This window comes from Scomber japonicus, chromosome 2 (assembly GCF_027409825.1).
Source record: "Scomber japonicus isolate fScoJap1 chromosome 2, fScoJap1.pri, whole genome shotgun sequence".
In the NCBI taxonomy this organism is placed as follows: domain Eukaryota; kingdom Metazoa; phylum Chordata; class Actinopteri; order Scombriformes; family Scombridae; genus Scomber; species Scomber japonicus.
Genome location: NC_070579.1, coordinates 27056940 through 27068017, shown reverse-complemented (window position 1 = coordinate 27068017; position 11078 = coordinate 27056940). Strand labels below are relative to the sequence as shown.

General features: G+C 44.2%; 1 protein-coding gene across 2 annotated transcripts in view; it reads right to left on the bottom strand.

Moving 5' to 3' along the window:
- Window positions 1–367: 367 nt before the first annotated feature.
- The window catches only part of mxi1 (max interactor 1, dimerization protein), a 29235-nt gene continuing 18524 nt past the window's right edge, over window positions 368–11078 (bottom strand). For both annotated transcript variants that reach the window (XM_053330752.1, XM_053330760.1), the window contains exons 4-6: window positions 3137–3251; window positions 1357–1555; window positions 368–971 (exon numbers count right to left, since the gene is read on the bottom strand). In XM_053330752.1, the coding sequence (XP_053186727.1) occupies window positions 808–971; window positions 1357–1555; window positions 3137–3251 (478 nt within the window). In that variant the 3' untranslated portion in view covers window positions 368–807. The remainder of the gene's footprint in view (window positions 972–1356; window positions 1556–3136; window positions 3252–11078) is intronic.

The following is an 11078-nucleotide window of genomic DNA, read 5'->3' as shown; positions in this document are numbered from 1 at the left end:
AACAGAAACTCTAAATTAGTTCAATATTATATGAATTTGAGTGCATTTTGGGTCAATTTAGGGGTTGTATATCTTTAAAAATTCAGATATTTGACAGTTCAGGAAAATAAAATAAAATAAAATCAATCATTCATTTCAATTGTATGGGTTTATAAGGATGGGAGAGAGGAGGGATGCACACCAGTGCTGGAGAGGTGTTGATCACCATGAAAGTACAAGTGCAAAGAAAGGTGGTCGCACAGTTGTTAGTTACAGCCACAATGCAAGACTCATTTATTAAGTCACCAATGTTTCCACACCACAGTCTAAACCTGAAGAAAACTGTCATGTCACAACTTTTGTGACTTAATAAATTGTTCTTGCATCGTGGCTACGACGGTGTGACTGCCTTGTTTCACAATTGTGTGGGATTAAAAATCAAGATGATGTATATTTTTCATATCAACATATCAATCAAGTCTCTAATCTTCCTTTAAAAAGAAGATTAAAACCAATTGGCAGTCTGACATCACTGTGTTCAAGTCCCTGCTGTCCGTGTTGGTTGGTCGGGGCGGCTCAAAGTTCTACACAGAGGTGAGTGAGACCTCTCACTGGAGCTCCTCCAACAGCAACCTGGAGGAGAGGAGGGGAAGGAGGCGATGCCCAGAGGCAAGAGCGACGGGAACGCCATTAGCTGGGTGCGTGGCCGTCGTTAGAGGTGAATGGATGTATGTCTGTAGGCATGGCTGTGTGGAGAAACAGATAAACAGACAGGAGGGCAGGTGGGTTTGGCAGGGAGGTCGTGGTGGTGTTGATGGTGCGGGGGCTCTAGGAGGAGAAGGCAAGTTTGACACTGCAGGAGGAGTAGCCCTCGTCGCTGGCCATGCTCTGCAGGCTGCTGTGGTCATCCAGGTCGCTGGTGCTGGCCGTGCTTACACTGTCCAGCTCTCCATGGGAGAACTCTGTGCTTTCCACGTCCACTTCAATCTCCTCTGCAGCCGAGCACATAGAGATGGACGAAGAGAGAGGGTGAAAGGAAAGAGAAGAAAGGAAAATTAAACATCTTTCTCTCACATGAATCCCTTTTATTGTGACTACTAAGCAACAGATTATGTTAAGTACATTTGTGTCATATATTTGGTCTTAGTTACTTCAAGTAACCAAAGATTATGTTAAAGGAAACATTTTCATTTAAATCTTCTATCCAGCAAATCCGTGATGATCATTTTTCCCACAGCTAATTTCACATACAGTCCCAGAGGGAGCCTGACCAGTCCAACCTCAATGTTGTAAAATCACCTAGACAACAGCTGTAGGGTTTGATCACCATGTAGTCCCTAAATAAAAAATCTGGTTAAAGACTGCCGCCTAACTCACCTTGGTCAGAGTCGGAGCGGTCGGAGCAGAGGGTGGAACCTACGCTGTCCATACGTATCCTCTCCCCCTCCCCTGGGCTGGTCTGGGCTACAGCACTGCTGCCACCCCTCAGTAGCTCCAGTTGGCGCTGGAGGTGCCTCTGCTCACGCTCCAGAGACTCCAGCTGGTACTGGCTCTTCCTGTCCGTATCTTCAAGTTTCTGGTCAAGGGAAAGCAAAAGAGACTATGTGAGAAAGAAGTTAACTATGTCCACATCTTAGATGAGATAGAACTAGAATTGATAGATAAGAGAGCAAAGAGACACATAAATAAGGTTGTGAAAAGAGGTCAGTCAGATAAAAAGCATCGGGTGGTTGCAGATATAGAGGTAGAGATTGAAGCGAATACAGAAGAGCTCAGACAGAGAGAGATGGAAACTGGAAGAACAACAATGCTGACATACTGAAGAGATAGATGATAGTCTGTGAGGAAATTCCTCTCATATCAAAAATCTGACAGAATAAAAACACTCCAGCCGTAGCTTTCAGACATTAAACTTATCAAGTCTCTTGTATTTTCAGCTCTGAAACATCTAAGTAATAATATTTCCTCACCTGCCTTGTTTACACCGTGTCAACAACTTTACTTGTTTACTTTGTTTACGCTCTGTGCCATTAGAATATAAGTGAGGGCCGTGGCAGGGACCGATACAGCCGTGTTTGTGCTCTAACCTTGTAGCCTCATGTCACGGTCGCCGACAGTGACGAGCGTGACTCCCGGCGACGGACCAAAACAATAGGCCATCAATAAGCGACGGAGAGACTCAAGTTGACAGCAGCAGAAGTGCAGAGTGGTGGTGGTAGTAGAAGGGAGGGAGGGCTGAGGGGGGGGGCAACAACAATATCGGCTTTATGCTCCCCCCTCTCTGTTATGTGAATGCACGCCACAGCAGGCTTTTCACATGCAGACTGCTCAATCTCAGGCAGTCACATGCCTGTTTTTAAAGTGGACGGGAAAGCGTGAAGCAGGATGTCTTAACGTTTTATACGCTTCTCAAACCTCGCTAATCAGTGACCAGCTGAATGCTCCTTCATTCTGACTGAAGTTTATTTTATATAAGCGTTTAAAAAAAAAGTTTTTGTCAGATATTTAGATTGATTTATGAATGGATATTGCTTTTTTTTTTTTTTTTTTTTTATTTACATAAATGACTGGAACTGATGTGTATTTTAGAGCCTATTAGACCAAAATACTGACCTGATTTGTTTTGCTGTCCAATGGAAGTTTAATCATAAGTTTAATCATTTCAAATAAGAAAGCCTAAGCTAAATCCCTCCTCCACAGATGCACTATATTGCATGTGTTGGATTTATTCTCTTTCACGACTTACACGTTCATCAACTCACAGGATTCTTACTAGTGTTGTGATAAAAACAGCGAGTCAATCAAAGTAGCTGTGAAAATGGACAGCGCAGTCAATGACCACACGCAATCTGTTCCAGCTCTACACGTTTGTTCCCTGCCTCTGCAGCCGCACAAATGAATTACATATTAAGAGTCAATCTGGCATCAAAGGTCAAAACGGGGAAGGGATTTATTTTTCTGAATGCTTCTGCAACATATGTTAACCCCTTTACTTTAATTTAAGCCCTGATTGTTGTTTGCTTTTCTCTTTGAAGAGTTTTGTTTTGAAGGTATTGAATTTGTCATGCCAAACCCTGGTCTACTTAAATTCTTTTTCCCTGCCTTGTGGTTGGTTATTAGTGTCAAAGTAAAGATGTATTGGGCTGGTTATCCTCACCTTTATGTGTGCTTTGGCTTTGTTGAGCAGGCCTAGGGTGGTGTGGCGGTTGCAGTCGGGTCCCAGGGGTATGAGGGTCTTCAACCGCTCCAGACACAGCCGCAGGTGAGCTCGTCTGCAAAGGGAGGAGAGAAACAGGATGATTAGTCAGTGTGCAATAGGGTAAGGCTCAGGCCTGGGCAACAATATGTGAAATACATTGCAAGCTCGTATTTAAGTGATTTACTCAATAGCATCTGGGAAGTTGCACAGGCACATCAGAGGTTACACATTCACTTCTCCTGACTAGACTTGTCCAGCTACTGTGGTGATATGAACCAGTAGAATGGTCGCAAACCAGTATCTCTAATTTGTAGACCATTTTATATCACTTATAGACTTCACACTTCATCCATTGAAACATCAACTCATTTACAACTGTTCTCTGTGAGCTATGATCATTTCTAACATGCTAAAAGCAGCACTGTGTCATGGGTTGCATGCTCAGTAAGACACACCCATTTTCTTATTCTGTGAGAATCCACCAGCAACAGACCGAGCTCATGTATTGTAATTCCCCTGCTTATAGTTCGACAAAATACCACAACAGGTTACATACGGTTCACATCTCATGTAAGCCCCGAGACGATACGTAATCCTCTCCTGGTATTTCTTGCACCCAGCTTTAGTTACCTCTCTTGACTAATTTACAAACAACAACTCTCAGCTGATAAGCGCACACGGGAGGGTAGGGGGTGTAATGGCATTTCCTAGACCCTGATCGGCTCATACGTTCCATCATCCTGACAGTCCCTAATTCTGTGACTGGAGACAGGCCCCAGGTACTATCTATCCTGCTAATGGCCCCGAGTTGAGAGGTAAAGAGAGATAATTATGGCTATAACACAATCAGCGCTCCATTAGCAGAAGCTGCCCTTTCAGCTAGCCTGAAGGGATCAGTAGAGAGACATTAAGAGCCAGCGTACTCGGTGGAGCGACCCAGACTCGGGAACTATCTCTAGGGGGGAGCCCAGAGGACGAGCCCAAGGGACCAGAGTGGGAATTGACTGCAACAACTTCACTGGGCAAGACTGTGCTCTGCTATGCTCTGCTGGAGACGTGTGAATGCCGGCTAGAGTATATCTGCATATCTGTCTGTCTGTCTGTGTCTGTGTGTGTCTGTGTAGTAGGGAGGTTAAGTTATGCATGGACAGTGCTGATAAGAACACGAGAGCAAGCCATTACACCCGTGTAGTATGTGTGAGTGTGTGCTTAAACTAAGGCGAGTGCTCATTGAGTGAACAAGGAGGCGCCCTGATTCAGTCTGTTGTGCTGAAAGTTTGCATACACACACAAACACACACACACACACACACACACTCTTTCAGTCTTGGGGTTAGCATGATGACTATCAGTCTGGCTCAGGCAGGTCGTCTGTCTATGTAATGAGTTCTATTCAGAGGGATGAGCTGAACCCACCTTTGCTCTTTATCTGTGCAATGTCAATCTGTACCTGTCTGATGTGAACCTCAACATCACACACACACACACACACACACACACACACACACACACACACACACACACACACACACACACACACACACACACACACACACACACACACACACACACACACAAGCAGATATCAGATGGCAATTAATCTCAATGTACTCTTTCGCAGTAGTCTGTTGAGACACATGCAGCTCTGCCTAGGAAGTGTTTAGGACATGCTACACAGTGGATTGCAGCATATTTCACTCAATGCTTCTACCTGTGAACATGTTGTGCCAATCATAATTACAACTCCATTATGTGGAAACAAGAGATTCCATGTGCTTTGCGGCAACCTGCCACGTTTAAACATTGCTGATATGCTAAAAAAATAAAGACTAATTGTGTAGCTGCAGTAGAGACATATATAATTTCACATTACTTTTCTAATGAATGCTCCATGAACACTCTTAAAACTCAGACTGTAAACTACTCGTAGGTGCAGTCTTGCGCAAGCACATACTTTACTTTAAATACACGCGCAGACACTATTTCTACACATGAACTGCTTGATGACGGCGGCTGCGAGGGCAGAGCAGGACCCACTGATCATGTATGGACATGTCTGGCCTGTCGGGCGTCGAGTGAACAAACTCCAGACACCAAGGTCTTCTCTCCTCCGCTCCCATCCAGATTGAAACAGCTATCTCAGCATACACACAGATAACCCTCACTTACAACCACTCCTCTGCTTCTTCCACGCTCCCCCCCTCCTCTCTGACCCACTGACATGACGGATCCAGGAGGAAGAAGTGGAGGGGGTACGCTAACCGCACACACCAAAATACTCCATTATGGTTCTTAACGCTAAGACTTCTATTAGTGAGTGGTGTGAGGCGTCGCTTGTCGGGCTGCTGAATCACCACTTTTTTGCCAAGTCAGTGTGAAACCATAAACACCTTTCCACACCCATATGATGGTGAGGTGGAGGAGTAGGAGTAGGAGTAGCAGGAGGAGGAGGAGGAGGAGAAGGAGTCTGGTCCTGTCACCTCTTTCAGAGTCCTGGTTCACAGCTACCTTGTGTACGGTGTGATCTCTTCTTATAGCAACACGAGCTGCTGGCTGGCAGCATGTTTAAACACCCTCACTGTGCCTCGTATTGATAGGCAGGCATGTGAGACGTACGTGTGTGTGTGTGTGTGTGTGTGTGTGTGTGTGTGTGTGAGTGTGAGTGTGTGGCGTTTGTCTCTAATCTCTGGGTGCATGCTGTGCTCTTCTGTGGAACATGACGATAACTACGGTCGGTCAAAAAAGCTCGGCACAAAGCGTCAGAGGGAGGGACGGAGGAACAGTGTGTGACTGTGAGAGGGAGGGAGGAAGAAGAGAGTGTGTGTTAGTGCGATTGATGACCATCGCATTGGACGAGTTAAAGTGGATGTCTTGTTCTCAGCAGACAAGCATTTAAAAAAAAAATACACAGAGAGACAAAATTACATCCTCAGAGCCAGAGGAAACTAAAAATAAGGCAGAGACGGGTTTATCATGTTAGTTTCTGCCACCAGAACTACCTCTAAATGTCAACTTTTGGGTTAAAGGTCATGAGCTCCTGGCTGTCAGTGATGCCCCTTAGATAGGTCCCTAATCCCTGAAAAGGCTTGTTTATCATGTAGACCCACGGCCAAAGCGCTTAAGCCATTCCCAGCTTACAATATGAGTGGCGGCTTGTGACCATAAATACCTGAGTGTTGCAGCCAGAATCTCTCTTTGCTGTGTTACGTGGCTACGAGAGGGCGGAGGCAACCTGCAACGGGGGCCTAATGCCCCCCCCCCCCCCCCCCCGCCCGCCCCGAGTTCTTGGAAAAGACTGGCACTAGTTACATAAATAGCTATGGATTTACTCCGCAGCACATAACTGTTTGTCCTCAGCTGCTACGGCTAAGTCAACTGGTTAAGACAAAGGCCACCAGCTCACTGGCAGTGTCACTAGGTTACTGTTAAAGGGGCTGATGCTATCTATTTCATCAGGGGGTTAAACTGCTCACCTGAGAGGAGATATCACCAGCCTTTCAGCCCCATTTATAGTTCATTTAGAGATGATCAGTTATAAAATTGATTAGCGTTACCATAAAACATCAGATTTCAGAATGTATAAATGAATGGCATGGATAGCTGTAGGTTGCCAGAATGGGGAACTCTCCATCTGTAGCGGATTACATAACACGTGGCCAGTTGCTACCAGGACCTGTGCTTCAAACTGTCACGCACAGCAGGGACATCAAATCCCTCACTGACAAGAAGAACACAGGCTGAAAAAAAAAAAAAAAAAAAAGCCTTTATTATTACTTGTACTCAGTGAAGGGAGATTCCTGGGAATGTAAGCAAATATAATAGTATGTTTCATTTCTGTTGTTGTTTGCTGTCATGTGGGTATACCTTGGCAAACAGCTGCTTTTGAAATCCCACGCTCTCTCTGGTAGTGAGGCTTCTGTGGACTCCAGTCTTAATATAGTTCGATTTATAATGTAAGTGGATATTCAAAAAGGAACCACATCTAAAAGCTGATGCTGTTCTCTCATGTGTTCACGGGGAGTTACCTGGATCCTGAAGAACCGACGTGTGCAGCTTATAACTATAATAACTATATTTAAAATAAACTGTATGAACTGGAGCTTTTAGTTTCAGTCTCCTACACACCCGAATTCACAATTAATGGTGGCTCGGGTCAGAAATGATGAGTTTATTTAGGAATTTAAAGCAAGACTATATGTTTTGTGGATACTAGGCACAGGTGCATTACTGAGCACAGATACATGTATAGCAATGGTTGGCTCCATCATACTTTGCATCATTTGTTTGTATATTGTCATTTTTTCACTACTGCTGAAAATGAGCTGTCCACCTTTTTGCAGTTCATCATGATTATTGTCCCTTGTGGGCATCTGTAGGTGACTGATGGGAGTAAATATGGCGCCTTCTGAGCATTTGTCCATCATAAACTTTGTTTGTACTGTCCACCTCTAATTTTAACTACACATACACTCATTTATTATTAAAGACCAGTGTGCAGGATTTAGTGGCAGCTTAGCTTTAAATGATAAATTTGGCCACAATGTGCCCCATATTAATATCCTCCATCTCACTCATACAGGCACTCTCATGTTGTATCCCAAACGGGCGACTTGCAGGCTCGCCACGGACACAGCCGGCCTTCCCTTTCCTCCTGAGACAACGGGGCGCTTCCATTCTACAGTGTGTGTGTGTGTGTGTGTGTGTGTGTGTGTGTGTGTGTGTGTGTGTGTGTGTGTGTGTGTGTGTGTGTGTGTGTGTGTGTCTTCATGCTTGTGTGCGTGTCCCCGTGGTTTATGTTCCTGATGGGCCCCAGATGGGTCCGCAGGCAGGCAGCTCTGCCTTTTGGCTTTGACATGTGAGCGAGCAGCCAGCCGGTCCCGGGTCACTGCACTACACCTTTTCTCCTCATCCTGACTCCCTATGAATCATGTGAGCACCCTGCCTTTTTTCTCCCAAATCTCACAACATGCAGTCTTTATTTGCTAGCTTCAACACAAAGCTACGACTCATCTCTAGGGCCAAATAACACTTCAAATGTGATGACAATACTGTGCGTAATTATATCTGAAGTAGAGGAAATGATTAACCAAGTAAAATCATGACTGGTAGTCGATGAGCCTTCACATTATAAACAGAATTCGTCGTCACTTCTGCACCGCTCTCTCCCTCCCACTGTAGCTGCCTTACTTGGTCTTGAAATGCGTCAAAACTGCCTCCAACGTGATTGAAGCAGAGTCCTTTTTAAAGAAGCACTTTGAAGCTCTCCCTGTTGGTATGGCAGAGCTGCCCACCACAGCTCTCACAGAGCCTACGCACATGATATGTACATCTCTTTTGTCAGTACAGCGAATAGCAGCTCTGCACTCACCTCCCTCGTCCTTGTATCATCCACATCCACACACACACACACACACAAACACAAACACACAAATGCAGAGTGCATATGCCTTTGGGTGGGCTGAGGGAGAAGGGCATACACACCGCAGTGTATACACACACATATTCAGATATCCGATATCTCCATCTAGTCAAAAACTAGCATCAGACTCACACTAACGGACAAATACTTCTTAAAATGTTCCTTTGTGTGACGTGAGACAAGTGCAATGCCAACCACAAGCTGTAATTCCCACACCATCAGGATGACAAGAGCAATCAGCGCTCTGGTGGTATGAAAATATTCCAGTGACTCTAGAGGGATAATGTGAGAAAGAAATGTGAGGATACTGTGAACAGGAGTATGAAAGTAAAGCCCGGCTGTGTACAGACATGAACACGTCCTCATTAGATTGCTTTTGTCTATTAAGATGATAAACTACGTATTAGTCCTTTTAATATGCAGAAACTTCACATTTAAATGGCAGCTATGCAGTGGGAGCAAAAAAACAAAGCTGAAACTTCTTACATTTTGAATCCGTTATCGGTTATTTGCCACATTTTTTTTGTGTGTGGCTGCACAGAAATATATACGCTACAACTCCCAGAACTGCTGAAACCATTTTGGTCTCAATTGATGGTTTTACATGCCCAGGTGCATTCTGTTCCTTTGAGTACCTGGCATTATGGCTAAGCAGATAATCTGGCAGTCATTCAGAAAGTTTCATGCAGGCGGTGAGTATTGAGAGGGATTGGGAGTTAGTAGAAAAAAGGAAAAATGCATATTCATGAAAGTGTCCTTTGTCTGTGAATGAAATAAATGGCTATAAAAGAACACCTGGGCCCGAGGAGGGACACGGACAGAACTGTGGGTATTTTTTCCCCCCTTTTCTTCTTTCTTCTTTACAGAAAACAAGAGCAGCTGCGAAACAGCACCGACAAAGCAACCAGAGTTTCTGCTTATTTTTTATTCAAAGTCCTCTGGAACCAACACCGTTAGTCGAGGCTCAAGCGAGAGAAAAAAAATGGCTGCCCTAGATTCCAAACTTGTGAACACATAAATAATGGATAACTTCTCAGGCCATCCAAGATGTCTGACATAATTACTGGACGTGCTTTTAAAGGGAAGGGTCAGATTTCCAGCCCAGATACCAGTCAATACACTTCTCTCTGGCAAATCCCCCACTCTCTCAAACCCATTTAACACACACACACACACACACACACACACACACACACACACACACACACACACACACACACACACACACACACACACACACACACACACACACACACACGATTTGACCTACTTCTAATACATGCGGAGAGAGAGGAAATCTGACCCTTCACCCAGTTATTACACTAATTACACTTCACCAATGACTGTCTAAGTGGTAAATCTCCTAAATTGACATGCGAAAGGAAATTAAGACATCATTACACAGGCTCTCTTACAGAGAAAGAAGGAGAGAGGAAAAAATAAGAACTTGACTTTGCGAGGGAGCTCTATTGTTCCTCTTCTGCCTTACTACTTCTCCTGTGTCGAGGCTCATTTAAAGCAGTCGCAGATCATGATTCACAGTGATGTCAAAGATTATAGGAATGATTAGAGTATTTTGTAATGCAAAGCCTCATTTAAAGCAGACTAAGCCAAGTCCACTGAGCACTACATCAAATCATCAGCAAATTATCTCACTGTGGGAAGGAAGGCAATTAAATCAAACACAGAAAATGTGGGAACAGATGTTTTTTTTTTCTTTTTTTTTCTTTTCTTTTGTTTCTGTGCTTTGAGAGCATTATTTTCCAAAACATTCCAAACCCATTATTTCACAGTTAAAAATAGCAAAGAGTTAGATTGCTGGTTGTTCAAATGGTCCGGACCAGTCGCCTCAGCAAATCACATGGGAAGCTCTTTCTCCCAGATCATACATAGTGGAGGAGCATATGAACATGTGGCACACTGGTCCATACTCTGCAGATGGGGACATACAATATAGATGGGGAGGGGTAGCTACAGCTGATTTCATTTCACTGGCTGTGAAACACAATTAAATGAAGTAGTTACTTTTAGATTAATTTTGAATGAAGGATGTAAATAAACCAAACATTTGCGTGGACAACAAGCCTGTACACATAAGCGTTTATAATGTTACACACACACACACACACACACACACACACACACGATTACATGACAACACAGCGTTCTCTGTGTTTGCTCACCACCTTTGTTTACTGGCTAGCTGAGTTAACACAAAGAGCAGGGTTGTTTTTTTATGATAAAGATGCCTCTTCTAGGATGCTCTGCTTTTTCTTTTTTTTTACACCCCCTCTGTCTTTTGCCTATTCTCTCTTTCATGGAGTGAGGTGGGTGGAGAGTGGGGGGAGAGGGGGGTGTCATTCTCTCCCTCCTGCTCTCACATGACTACTGTTGGGTTGCACCCATGGTCACATGTTTACCCATACAGACAGTGGCACCTGACTGAATGGGTTTTTTTAATAGAGGGAAACTACCACTCAC